The sequence below is a fragment of the Aphelocoma coerulescens genome, chromosome 1 (assembly GCF_041296385.1).
Source record: "Aphelocoma coerulescens isolate FSJ_1873_10779 chromosome 1, UR_Acoe_1.0, whole genome shotgun sequence".
NCBI lineage: Eukaryota > Metazoa > Chordata > Aves > Passeriformes > Corvidae > Aphelocoma > Aphelocoma coerulescens.
In genome coordinates this window covers 27,402,937-27,415,228 of record NC_091013.1, presented here as the reverse complement: position 1 = coordinate 27,415,228, position 12,292 = coordinate 27,402,937, and the positions used below count along the sequence as shown (strand labels likewise).

At 42.6% G+C, this 12,292-nt stretch overlaps 1 protein-coding gene across 1 annotated transcript in view; it reads left to right on the top strand.

Moving 5' to 3' along the window:
• The window catches only part of SH3RF3 (SH3 domain containing ring finger 3), a 245,389-nt gene that overhangs the window by 179,980 nt on the left and 53,117 nt on the right, over nucleotides 1–12,292 (top strand). The window contains exon 4 of the mRNA XM_069004839.1: nucleotides 2,586–2,954. Within this exon, the coding sequence (XP_068860940.1) occupies nucleotides 2,586–2,954 (369 nt within the window). The remainder of the gene's footprint in view (nucleotides 1–2,585; nucleotides 2,955–12,292) is intronic.

Genomic DNA, 12,292 nt, shown 5'->3' with positions numbered 1-12,292 from the left:
ATTTTTTATCTCTTCATGTTTAGATGCTTGCTCTCTTACTGACATTTTAACTAGGTGCTGCTTTGAACAAAAAAGTAAGGGATTCTGTTGTTTTAAAAAGAACAGCTTCAGTGTTAAACTGGATTCCAGACAGTGGGATTTATAATCTAATTCTTACAAGAGATTCAGAGCTTGATATGAAGATATTGTCCACATGTAGCATGTTGTAAAATCAGAAGTTCTAAATTTCTTTTTTTTTAAACTCTCTTTTCTTCTACCTTGAAGAGTAAAAATATATTCTTTTTCTCTTTGCTGTTGTTTAGCAAAAATTTCCTCACCCTCTGCTGTAGAAGAGTCATACATATTTGATAGCTTTATCCTTTTCTCCTTAATATTTCAAGTAATTCAGCTAGACTATCTCCATCAATGGGGTAAACGGAGCTGTAACACCTACTTAAGGGAGGGGAGCCATCTGGTTTCCTTGCAACTTGGAGCCTGCTGGCAAATATTAGGTTGTACCAATTTAGAGCATGATGAAGTGGGAAATAATGGACATTTCTGAAGAATCTGAAATAGGATCAGCCGTTATCGGCAAAAATTGGCAGGTGCAGTGCACTACACTGACTGTAAGCGTGGTCTCAAGTTGGAGAGTGCAGCTGGGGAAATGACTTGCTAATTGAATGGTTGCAGGACTCCCAGCAGCTCTAAAAGTAGTGGAGCATCATTAATTGGAAGCTCTTGGTTGACTTGGTGGAAGCTGTCACAGAAAGAAGGATCCTGCAAGTTGATGTTTACTTTCTAGGTGTTTGTGTGCTTTTTGCCTGTTACACAGAATGAGTCCTCATGGAGTCAGAAGTGCTTTCAAACTCAGGAGGACTGGCTTAAGGCTAGCAATATCCATTCTTTTATTTACAGCATGGCCACAGTGGTTGGGAGTTATAAAAACTATGCAATTACACATTTGTTTAACTGCGTGTTTCTGTTGTTATCTTTCCCTTCCCTCTCTTTTTCCCTTTTATTTTCACTTGTGTTAGGTTTCTAAATTGGCTTGGCTTAGAGCAGCAATTTTTTTTTTTTTAAAGCCTTGGAAGACCTTGTCCTCAACTGTTTCTTGGATGCTGCCATAATTCATAAAAGAAATTCTGTTGATTATAGAAAAAAAATGGCCTAGTTTTGGTCCAGAATAGTATTACATACACCTCTGGTTTATGTGGGTCTCAGAATAGCAGTGAATGCAAAAGCACGTGTACATTAGCTGTGGCTCCCTTTTTCATATGTTGTTTTTATTCATTAAATGCAAACATATTGCAGTACATCCTAGTTTAATATAAAGGTCTGTTGGCAAAATGTGGCACTTTCCATCAGCTGTTAACAACACCCCTCGAGGGAAGATGTATTGGCAATGAGTGCTGTGCAGAAAGCACTGCTGAATTCAGAGTGCACTTCATGTATCATTAGTGACTGTAGCATCCCTGTGCACCTAAAATCTCTCCAGCTGTGTACGGCATAGCTTTCCTGGATGAGTTATGAAGGCTGGGAGGTAAGAGACTTCAGTGACAGGGTTGTGCCACCCAGCGTGCCTCTGGCCTGCATAGACATGAGGTTATCTGTGAGTGTGGATTGGATGAGGAACAGCAGGCTGAAAGCTGGCCTGAGCCTCCTAGTGTGGTGTTCATGGGCTGTAGGTCAAGTGTTAAACCTTTGAAGAGAAGTGATGGTACCACTTTTTCAAGCTGGACCTGAGCAAGTCTTCCAGTGGCCATCAAGCTCTTCCAAAGTTTAGGTGAAACAGCTGGGGAAAATGCCTTCAGTTTGCATCTGCCTTTGGATAACCTGTGTTAGGTGGGAGGCAGGGAGATGAAACTGGAAAGATTTGGAAGCTGTACCTTTGGATCAAAACAATGTATGGCAAACATCAAGCACAGGCAATAGCAAATAGCAAAACATTGATGAAGAGGCTCCTGCCTCCTTCCCCAGGCTCCGACTCAGCAGCCTGGGACAAGCTATTTTGGGGAATGACATGTTTTTAAATGTTGTAGCTTGATGTGGACCAATTTATGGTGCCTGGTTCTAGCCTAACTCTTCTGGATGCTTACTCTGCCTCTTTTGATCTTCCTAGCATTAACAAGTGGATGGAAATAATGCACCTGACCTCATAAATCAAATAAATTCATAGAATCATAGAATCATTTAGGTTGGAAAAGACCTCTAAGGCCATCCAGTCCAACTGTTAATTCAGCACTGCCAAGCCCACCACTAAATCATGGCCTTGAAGTGCCATGTCTTTTAAATCTTTGAAATACTTCCAGGGACAGTGATTCCACCACATTCCTGGGCAGCCTGGGCCGGTGCTTGACAATCCCTTCACTGAAGAAATTTTTCCTAATATCCTATCTAAATCTCCCCTGGCACAAAATGAGGCCATTCCCTCTTGTCCTGTCAATTGTTACCTGGGACAAAAGGCCAACCCTCACCATGCTACAATGTCCTTTCAGGTGGTTGTAGACAGAGATAAGGTCCTCACTGAGCCTCCTTTTCTGCAGTGGAGGGAACCTTATCACTCTCTACAACTCCTTTTTTATCTTTCCCTTTTCCTCCCCATGCAGCTGAATGAATCCGCCAAGCAGCTCATGGAGATGGACAAGACGTGCTCAGCTGCCGCCTCTGGCTGTGACATGCCGCTGGCGACGGAGACGGTGGCAGTGGCGGCAGCAGCGGCGGTGGGTCTGGCACCGTGCTCCACGCTGGCCGGCGCGGGGGTGGCCGGAGCGGCCCAGCGGCAGGTGGAAGGCAAGAAGAACGCCAAGAAGCGCCACTCCTTCACCGCCCTCAGCATGACACACAAGTCCTCCCAGGCCGCCAGCAACCGGCACTCCATGGAGATCAGTGCCCCTGTCCTCATCAGCTCCAGCGACCCACGGGCAGCTGCCAGGATCGGGGATCTGACCCACCTCTCCTCCAGCGCCCCAGCCCAGGTAAGGTGGGGTGGAGGTGGGTTTGGGCATCCTTAGCAGGTGGCACTCCCTTGTGTCACCTCTTCCAAAATGGCTCACCCTTGCATGAAGTGGTCGCACAGTGCTGTCATCCTGGTGTGACAGTACTTGGCATCTGCCATTCCCATCCTTGCGTTAATCAGTGGGCAGGCGAGAGAAGCCGGAGGATAAGGCCAAACTGGATTCACAATACTGCAACATTTTAGAAAACAAAAAGTAATCCTACAATTTGTTAGAAGTAACACCAGTTTCTGTTGTAGAAAGGAGTAATTTTGAGTGATCCCATTACCCTGAACATATCTGTTACTCTGCAGGGTACTCTGCAGGGTAGCAATGTCAGTATGAAATTCACACACTGGGGATAAAAAAAGATTTTTGGAATAATTATTTCTGTACAGATCACTGGAGGATGGGCAAATGTGCTATACTTTGACAAGTGTTGTACCCAGCAAGTAGCTGCTGTTCAGAAAAACCCAAGGAGTTTTTAAACCATCACACATGCTGAGGGTGCAGCCCTCTCCATCGCTGCCCCTCTCGAAGGAGGATGCAGAAGAGCATCCTCCCAGACATCCCCACAGGTCCCAAAAAGAGCTTCTAAGTGGCTGCTTCTGGGGGCCTGGCAGAAACAGGAGCAAAACTCACCAGAGGAGCACTGAAACCCTTTGCAATTACCGCTGTTTGTATGGATAAGGAAATCCAACTGGCAATTTGCAGTTAGAAGGTGTAGAAGAGAAGGGAGAATAGTCACAGTCCCAAAACTCTTCTACCTAAGCTTTCTTGCCCAGTCGTCTAAACACTGTGTGTGCAGATTAGCACCCACAGGTGTTTTGTAGACCAGTTACTCATATTCTGTGCTGCTTGTTAGTGCCAAGATAACCTAAGCAAGGCAGGGTCTTCACATGCATCATTTCCCTGCTGAAAAAAGCCATCCCCGCAGCTTGTTTGGGTTGCAAAACTTCTAACAATAAACCTGTTAGGAGTCAGACCAGAACAGCCTCTTTCTTTGTCTCTGAGCTAACATGAGCCGATCCCATCGGCTCCTGCCGTGTTCCCTCTGCAAAGAAGCCAGCTAGCCAGCCCAGCCAGCAGCTCTTTCCCTGATGCCGAAGTCGCTTCAGCGATGCACAGAAGTAACACAGTTGGACTCTCTCTGACCAGGGCCTCGCCAGAGCTCGTGCCTCGAGCACAAGAACTGCGTTAGTGACCCATGACATGAGCCCCAGGCCCCTGCAGCACGGGTTTGCGACAACACTGGGGAGGTAGGGTGGCTGCATGCATGCCACGTGTGCTGCAGGGCACCCAAAACTATACTGAGGGGATGCTGCCACAGTGGAGCAGTACCCCCTGCTCCTGCCTCAGCTGCTCAGCTCCCTCCACTGCCCATCCACATATAGGGGCCAGAGAGGCAGCTCAGTCCAACTGTAATAGCACCCATTCCTTGAGTGCTCCACATGCCTTTTCCAGGAAGGGTTTCTGTGGTGTAAGCTCTTCCCCCTTTCAGCCCCCAGCAGAAGAGTGAAGGTGAGGATGTGTCCCCACACAAAGCAGCATGGGTGTCAAGATGTACTGGGACATCTGTGAAGCAGCACAAGCACTACACATGAGGGAGGGTCCCAAACTTGTCAAGTAAATGACACACAGGTTTTTGGCACTGAGAGTGACACATTTGGACTTTACAGAGACATGATAGACAGTGGGTTTTCTTTTCCTGTGCTAGTCAAGAGAAACACAACACACACCCTTTTTTGTTAGAGTCATGTGAAAACTCATTCTGAGCTAGTAAACCACGAAAGTTAGACCATGAAACAAAAAGTGCTGTGATTATTCTCCCCTGTTTTAACAGAACAACTGGTATGCAAAACCTCACTGATTACTCAAACAATTTTGTCATTTGCACACAAGTGGTAGAGGACAAGAAGAGCCTGGTGTTCCCGGTGACAAGTTATGATTATTGAAATCCAGCCCACAGGAAGGTTGGTTGGGTCCTTTGCAGCAGATGGGAAGACATGTAATTGGTGCCATGGTCAAAAGCTCATCTAAGGCTGGGTTGTAATGAAGCCCACGGTGGGAAGAGGTTTGGGGAGTGGTTCTGCCTCAGGGCATAGAGCCAGTTTGCAGACAAGGCAGCTGAGCACATGCCTCTATCACTGCTAGTCAAAACTGTCTTTCCCAAAATCCAGGCAGGGGAAGAAGAGTCTTGGTGGCTCAGATCAACCTTAGCAAAAAGAGGCTTCCCTTTGTCAAAAAGTATCATTGCACCTTGTCACCTCAAGTGTGGCATTTACATGTATGAATACATATCTCTGCTTTTGGGAACTTTGCTTTCTAATTTGAGGAATTTAAACATTTTGCTTTGAAAACTTTGCAGTGAATGTGGATCTATAGGGGAAAGAAGTGGGGCTGAAGTTTTCACTATGTTCTCTTGACTGTAAGAGCAGCCTTCAGAAAAATGCTTATAAGAGTAGCAATAAAATCACAAGAGCTACCAACATGAATTCACCATCTTTTAAGCCTTCTTAGTTAGGTCTACAAAAAATACAGAATTTGTCTCTTACCAAATGTAAAGTGCAGCTATATTTATATTACTATTAATCCCATAATAATAGAGGTTACATTTTAATTAAAAATGTCAGAAATTCAGTCCCTTCTCTGCCATCTGCTAAGACCTGACATGGCTCTGAAGCAATTAATGATGCTTCAGCCTTAGACAGAGCATCAGTTCAGCACTTTTCTTTTATTCACATGGCTGAAAGCCAGCCAGAGTAGCATAAACAATTGGCCCCATGAGTTCTTACATCAAGACATTCAGGGCAGTGAGAATCTTGTCTTCAGATTTTTTGCTCTAAAATGCATTTGGCATTTCTAAGGTAAATGCCCTGTATGTCTTGCTCAGGGTTTGACATCTTGACAAATCTGCAAACTGATTCTACTTCTGCTTCAGAAGTGCTCAGGGGCATTGCTGAGAGCATGGGCAGGTTGGTAGGAAGGCTGTGCATGTAGCTGCCAAACTTACCAGTGAGCTCTGGTACAGGAAGATGTCTCACCTTTTCTTTCCTCACTTGAAGAGGAACCTCTCTGTCCTGCATGTCATTGTCACATCCCTTGAGTGGTTCTCTCTGTAACCATCTCAGGCCCTTGCTGGTTTGCAACACCAAATTCAGCCAAAGCTTATTCCTTATAGGGGAAACAACAAATTTACAGTTTCAGTATCTAGCAAATTAATGCCTTTTTTTTTTAGAATGTAGATTTGGTTTATTGTGTCATTATATCCCATCCTTGAAATTTCCAGGCACTTTTTCATTGTTTATTTAATAGATCTCTTCATAAAAAGAAATAAAGGAATTTTGTTCCGTTTAGTAGGTATGAGTTTCTCTGGAACATATCAGGATTGGTATTTAGCTTGCAGGGGGATTTTGAAAAAGTTCAACACAGTTTTCTTATAGCCTGTCCTTTGAACAAGCAGAATTCAATTATGGGAGTTCTTGAATGGCATCCAGTCCCCTACCTCAAGGCAACCGGCTGGTGCCCAGCAAAAGAGTCTCCTCAAAACAAGCATCCATTTTCCTTGTAGACCTGAGGCACCTACATCTGGAGCACCTGCTTCCTCTCTGCTGACAGGAGAAGAAACAGAGACATCTAGGGCTTTCTGCCTAAGTTACTGCAGGAACTTAAAATTTAGGTGCAAATTTTACATGTTTCAGTAAATGTAGCATATATTTCACCCCTTAGAAGTTATTTCATGCGTAGTACTTTATTCTTGTGGCTTTTGTCAATTCTTGTGAATTGAAACCAGACTTCCACACTGAGCTGACATGTTTTATGTTTTTATAAGTCATTAGATTATTATAAGCCTCCAGGAGGGCACAGATTTCTACATATTGTACACTGACATGCAGACCAGACTATGAAATCACGTTTTGAAAGCAGTTCTGCATATCATTAATTTAATAATCAAAGACTGCAGGCCTTCTATAATGTGTTCATTGTTCTTTAAGCAGAACCACCTCAGCTGTTTTCCAAAAGCCAGGATTTATTTTGAAATGAATAATGGTTTTAAAAAACATCTTAACTGACTGCAAACTTAGGGATGCTTGAAAGGTAGAATAATCAACTTCAAGTCACCTCAGCTGGATAAAATAGTGACTGGAATTCCACAACAGCCAGGATATAAAGCATTTCATTTAAAAGAGGCAATGCTGGAATCTTAATTTTGCCTGCAACTAAATTTGCTTGTATGCTTTTTGCTGCATGCTGAGCATCACTCATTAAATGTAAGATCTCTATCTGAAAGGTAGTAGTGCCTGTCCATCATGCAGAATGTCCTATCATACTGGCAAAATAGATTTTTATTGAAGATGTAAGTAGTGCTGCAGGCCTGTGATGGAGCTGAAGCTGAATTAGGTTACGGGTGCAGAGGAGCAGTAACTGAGACTCCTTGGGGAGTGGGGAAGGTCCCCCTGGAAAGTAATCATGTCTAGGCCTCAGATGGCTTGTCTTGCTTCCATTTTCACCCCTTATGAATTATTCGTCCCTGCTAGTTGAAAAGGTCATGGGTCAGTACTGCTCCAAATCCCCTGGATTTTGACAGAAAAAGCATCTCATGAATAATGAAGCATGGCTTTGTGCACACCAGGGTAACAGCTGAGTGAGGAAGAAAGGATCCTCCCCACAGAAGGAACTTCTGTGTGTGTTTTGAACAACTCATCACCATGCACAAGAAGTCAATTTGTATCTGCAAGTATTAGTACAAGCTCCTAACCAGAGGACACATGTTCAGGAAAAGCTGAGAACAATGTCTTGCACGCTCCCAATCCCAAAGAGTGACAGTATTGGAAATGAAAAATGTTCCTTGAAGTGTCTTGCTATATAAATCATTTGGAAGTGTGTCCTTATCAGTTATTTAGAAGTGCTGAATTTTAGCTGAGAAAATGTAATAGCAGAACTCTGGTTGAGCCTTGACTGATAACCTAAATGTGCTGACCATGAGAGGCATACAGATTATACCTAAAATCCAGAGACTAAAAATGAACCTTGAATTTTCAAGTGCACAACAAGCTCTGAGAAAATAAATCAAATTCAGGTATTTTTCAGCTTTGGCCGCGAGTCCAAATTCTGTCCAACCTGCTCTGTTGCTGGCTGTGAATGACAACTGACTGGACAGGAGAGTGAGACAGGTGAAACCAAGGGCAGCTATTTCAGGAGGCTGCACCAGTCAAAGTGGCAAAAGAGAAGAAATATTGGTCCAACCTGTCTTTCTGTCATTTAGATCAAAATATGTCATGAAAAATGCATAAGAACCTTTGCTGAGGTCTAACATAAACTAATTAATTGTCTTTGTACATTTTCAATTCTACTCATAGTTATTTATAATTGGTTCCAGACATTGCCTGCTCTAAATAACTTTTATCTTGTTGGGTGGCATTGTAGGTGGGAAGGAGTTAACTTCTTTTAAACAGAAAGTTTTAGGCAGGGATGTAAGCAGATTTTTTTTTTTTTTTTTTTTGCTACCAATAGGTCTCTGAATATACTCTGTGCATATTGGGATATATTACATTTGTCAAAACTGTTGCAAATGAGACTCATGAGCTGACTCAGTCTATGGATTGATTACATAAGCTACCAGGAATCCAGGTCAAAGCAAAATTGTCATTAGGGAACTACCAGGTTAGAGACAGTGTCTTCTCTTTTTCCTTTAATATGCCTTATCACAAATACATTTTTAAAGATTTTTCATGAACTACAAAAAACTAATTTTTTACAGGAACTAGGAAGAGAAATTTGTGCTTTAGAAGGGTTAGTCAACTGTGCATGAAATCCCATTGCCTGTAAAAGAAAAACAATCTGTTTTTTTTCCAGATGCTCCTCAGGGTAATATTTTGCTACTGAAATAATTTTTGCACACAGCTAATCTTGAGGCTTTATGGTACCTGCCAGTCAACTACTGGTTTGGAAGTCTCAAGAGCAAGTGAGACACTGTCTTGGTATTTACCCCGTACCATAAATCCTGTTCATCCGGCACATGCTATGTGTACATGTATGACATTTGAGCAGAAATTACTAAAGTGTGTATTTTCCTCTTTTTTTTTTTTTCTTGGAGGTTTTGTTTATTTGTTTATCATTATTTTCTCCCTGGAGGGGGACTTCCTACAGGAGGCATTGCACAGGATCCTGATGAGTTTGTTGTACAGTTATCAAAAGGACAATTAAGAGTGTGGGATTAAGAGAACATCATTTGGAGGTCAGGCTTTCACTTGAAGCTTTCCTGTGTCTCTGCATTTGATTTTTCATGTTCTTTGATCCCAGAATTGCAAGAAACTATTTACTATAAACCTATTTAAAATCTTGTGGTGGAGAGCTATACCCTGGTGCTCAGTGCTGAAGGGGTTAGTCTGAGAGAAACAAGGCTGAATAAAACATAATTCTCATGATGCTCATCCACACGATGCTTAATTAGTCCTCATTTGGGGGAACTGAGAAGCTGCGAGCCAGAATAATCAGTGCTTTTATGGATGGTAATGTCAGATGAATCTTCAGAAGAAAATGACAAGAAGTTATGGGGTTTTTTTCTTCTAACTTTCAGACATCATTAGCTTGCAGGATAGTGGAAATGGAAGCTCGGGAAATTAATTTAGTTGACTTCTCCAGCTCTCTGCATAGCTCTATGAGCTACTGAGAGAAGACATGGTCTAGAGTTTTTGGCCTATTACAAACCAAAAATAATCAGGGCCAACCTGGTGCCAGAACAAGCCAGCATAATATTCTGCCTCACCTTCATCCACAGCAGCAGATACTTACAGGTTGTAAGAACCCCTCAGTAAATCATATAAATTTAGCTCCAGTTTTTGCAGGAAGGAACTGGGTATTTATGCAGCTATTTATGCAGCTGCAGCTGTTATCCTGCACATTTGTTTGTTTTTCACACACACTATTAAGGAAAAAAAAAATTCTTCCTCTAGAATTGAGAAGTCCATTTCAGCCCCCACTTCGATAATTAGCATTTGATGAGGCTGCTTGATCTTGCATGTAACACTTTTCATCAATACTTGGTGGCACTGCCATGCATTAAGTGCTAATACATTATCTCTAGGAACATTAAGGTCCAAAGTGATTGCCACAGTCATTGTTTTATGGAGTCAGCAAATTAGAGAAACAAGTCACAGGAGTCTTTAAGACCATTAGCCTGTTTTCATGACATTTCCAGAGGATGGTATGTCAACTTATGCAAGTTGAATGGGTGTTTTTCTCTTATTTTAAAGTAATATTAAAGAGAAATTTAAAGTAAGCTGTAAATATGCATTTGAGACATTAAAAGAATTTTTCCTGAGAATTAATGAATGTGATAAGTGCCCTGTGGTGAGAGAGGGTTGGATTTTCTTTGAAGTCAAAACTGAGAATTCTGGTTGGTGATTTTCTAGATGATAAGAACATTCGTCTGATAGCAACAATTATTTCTCAGTGAAGGCTACTGCAACCTGCAATATCATTGTACTCTGTTCCTAGTTTTATCACTGTCTTCTTGACTTCCATTCCACTCAAAGACTGAGTCCCTTGCTTTTGCAAGGCACTTCACTAACCCCTACAGGCACCATGTCTTTTCAAATTAAACCACAAATGTGGCCTTAAAGTACTGGTGAAAATCTGAAGTAAATCTGCAAGGGAAAAAAAAATATAATTTATGCTGGAAACCCAAACTAGTAATTCTTATGCTTTCATAAAGGTGTGGAGGGGAAAAGAGAAAGGGAATGAATTTGAGATGTTTCAGCCCAGATGAGTAGTTATTACCTTTAATTTCCCGGTCTCTCTGGGCTTGACAGTAATATTTGGGGGGGGGGGGGGGGGGGGGGGGGGGGGCGGGGAGTTGTGTTTCACTGGTCACAAGGAACCTGTTGCGTTTACGGGGGGAAAAAAGCAAAAAGTCCTTTCATATTACTCTCCAGTTCACAGGTACATAATCACCTACTATACCAGAGTAGCTGGTGATAAAAACAGAGGGCACACGTGAGCTGGGAGTGAAATAGCTGTCATGCAGCACCATCGTGCCTGTGTGTATAGTCTGGAAGTTTTACTCAAGATTTAGCCTTGCACAGTACAGGTGGTGCTGCTGTGCTACCAATGGTCACAAAGAAGCAGAAATTAATGCAGAAGGATCCAGAGGTGGCTTTCAGCACGCCTTTGTGCAGCTGCTTTTCCCTGCTGGCTGGCATCTGGGTCTGTAGTGCCCAGAGGAAGAGAAGAGCTGCTGCTGTTGAGCTGAAACAGTGGTAAGTGGTGCTTGGAGGATGACAGATTGAAGTAGGAACATGAAGAAGTCGGATTTGGCTGTTCAGTGGCCTAAGTAAATGGGATCAGAGTTGGCAGTGTCTAGTTCAGAAAACTGCATGCCACCATTAGAGTAAACGGCCTCCTAATCAGGCGGTGTGCTACATGTGATCACCCAGCAGGTCACATCTGGAAATTCAAAGGCCTAATGTTTAAAGGCATTAGAGGCTCATAAGGATAGAGAGGAGCACCAAATGGTATTTTCAGAAGTGACTCCTGTTACTTAAATTGCAATAAAATCTATGGGAATCAGGCAGTGAAGTACTTAATGCCTCCCTGAGAAAACTCTGCAAGGTGCTTGTTTTTATCAGTAAGTGCCTACGTGCCTCTTAAAATCCTGGCTGTCAGAGACATCTCCTACCCATAAGGCTTTAGCAATGCTGAGTAGCAGAGATGGAAGGATTAAGACACAAATGCTGCAGTGTTTGAGCTGTCCCTGTGTAATGTCTATGCAAGGCTCTATTTGTGTGTCTGGTGCCACAGGAAGATGGATTATGTGGGGACATGCCATCAGAAAGCAAGGATGTGGCACACTGACTTCCTAAAAGGTATCAAAGCAGAGAAGAAAATCAGAGCATTGTCTTGGATTCCCATTCCCCTGAGCAGATGAAGAGGAAAGGAGGACATGTTTAGTACCTTGTTTCTTAGATCACAGAAGCAAAAGTACAACCTAGCTCCAGGGCTAAATAAAGAAGGAAAACAAACTAAGTCCTGCTACCAGCTGTGATGGAGAAAGGCCTGCTGTGTTCTCCAGGAGGATTATTGGTATTACTGGTAACTGGAGAGATGCACATAAAATTGTGTGAATGAAGAGTAGGAAAGGTAAACTTCCAACACAGATAATCAAAAGAATAAAGAAATAGATTATTCTGTTGCAAAACCCAGTCTCTTCAAAATCTTATTGCAAATACTATCTTGCAAAATAATCTAGCAATATTGTATTTTATAATATGAGCTAATTAGTGATACATACAAGAGACAACAGGACCTTGAAAGAGTCA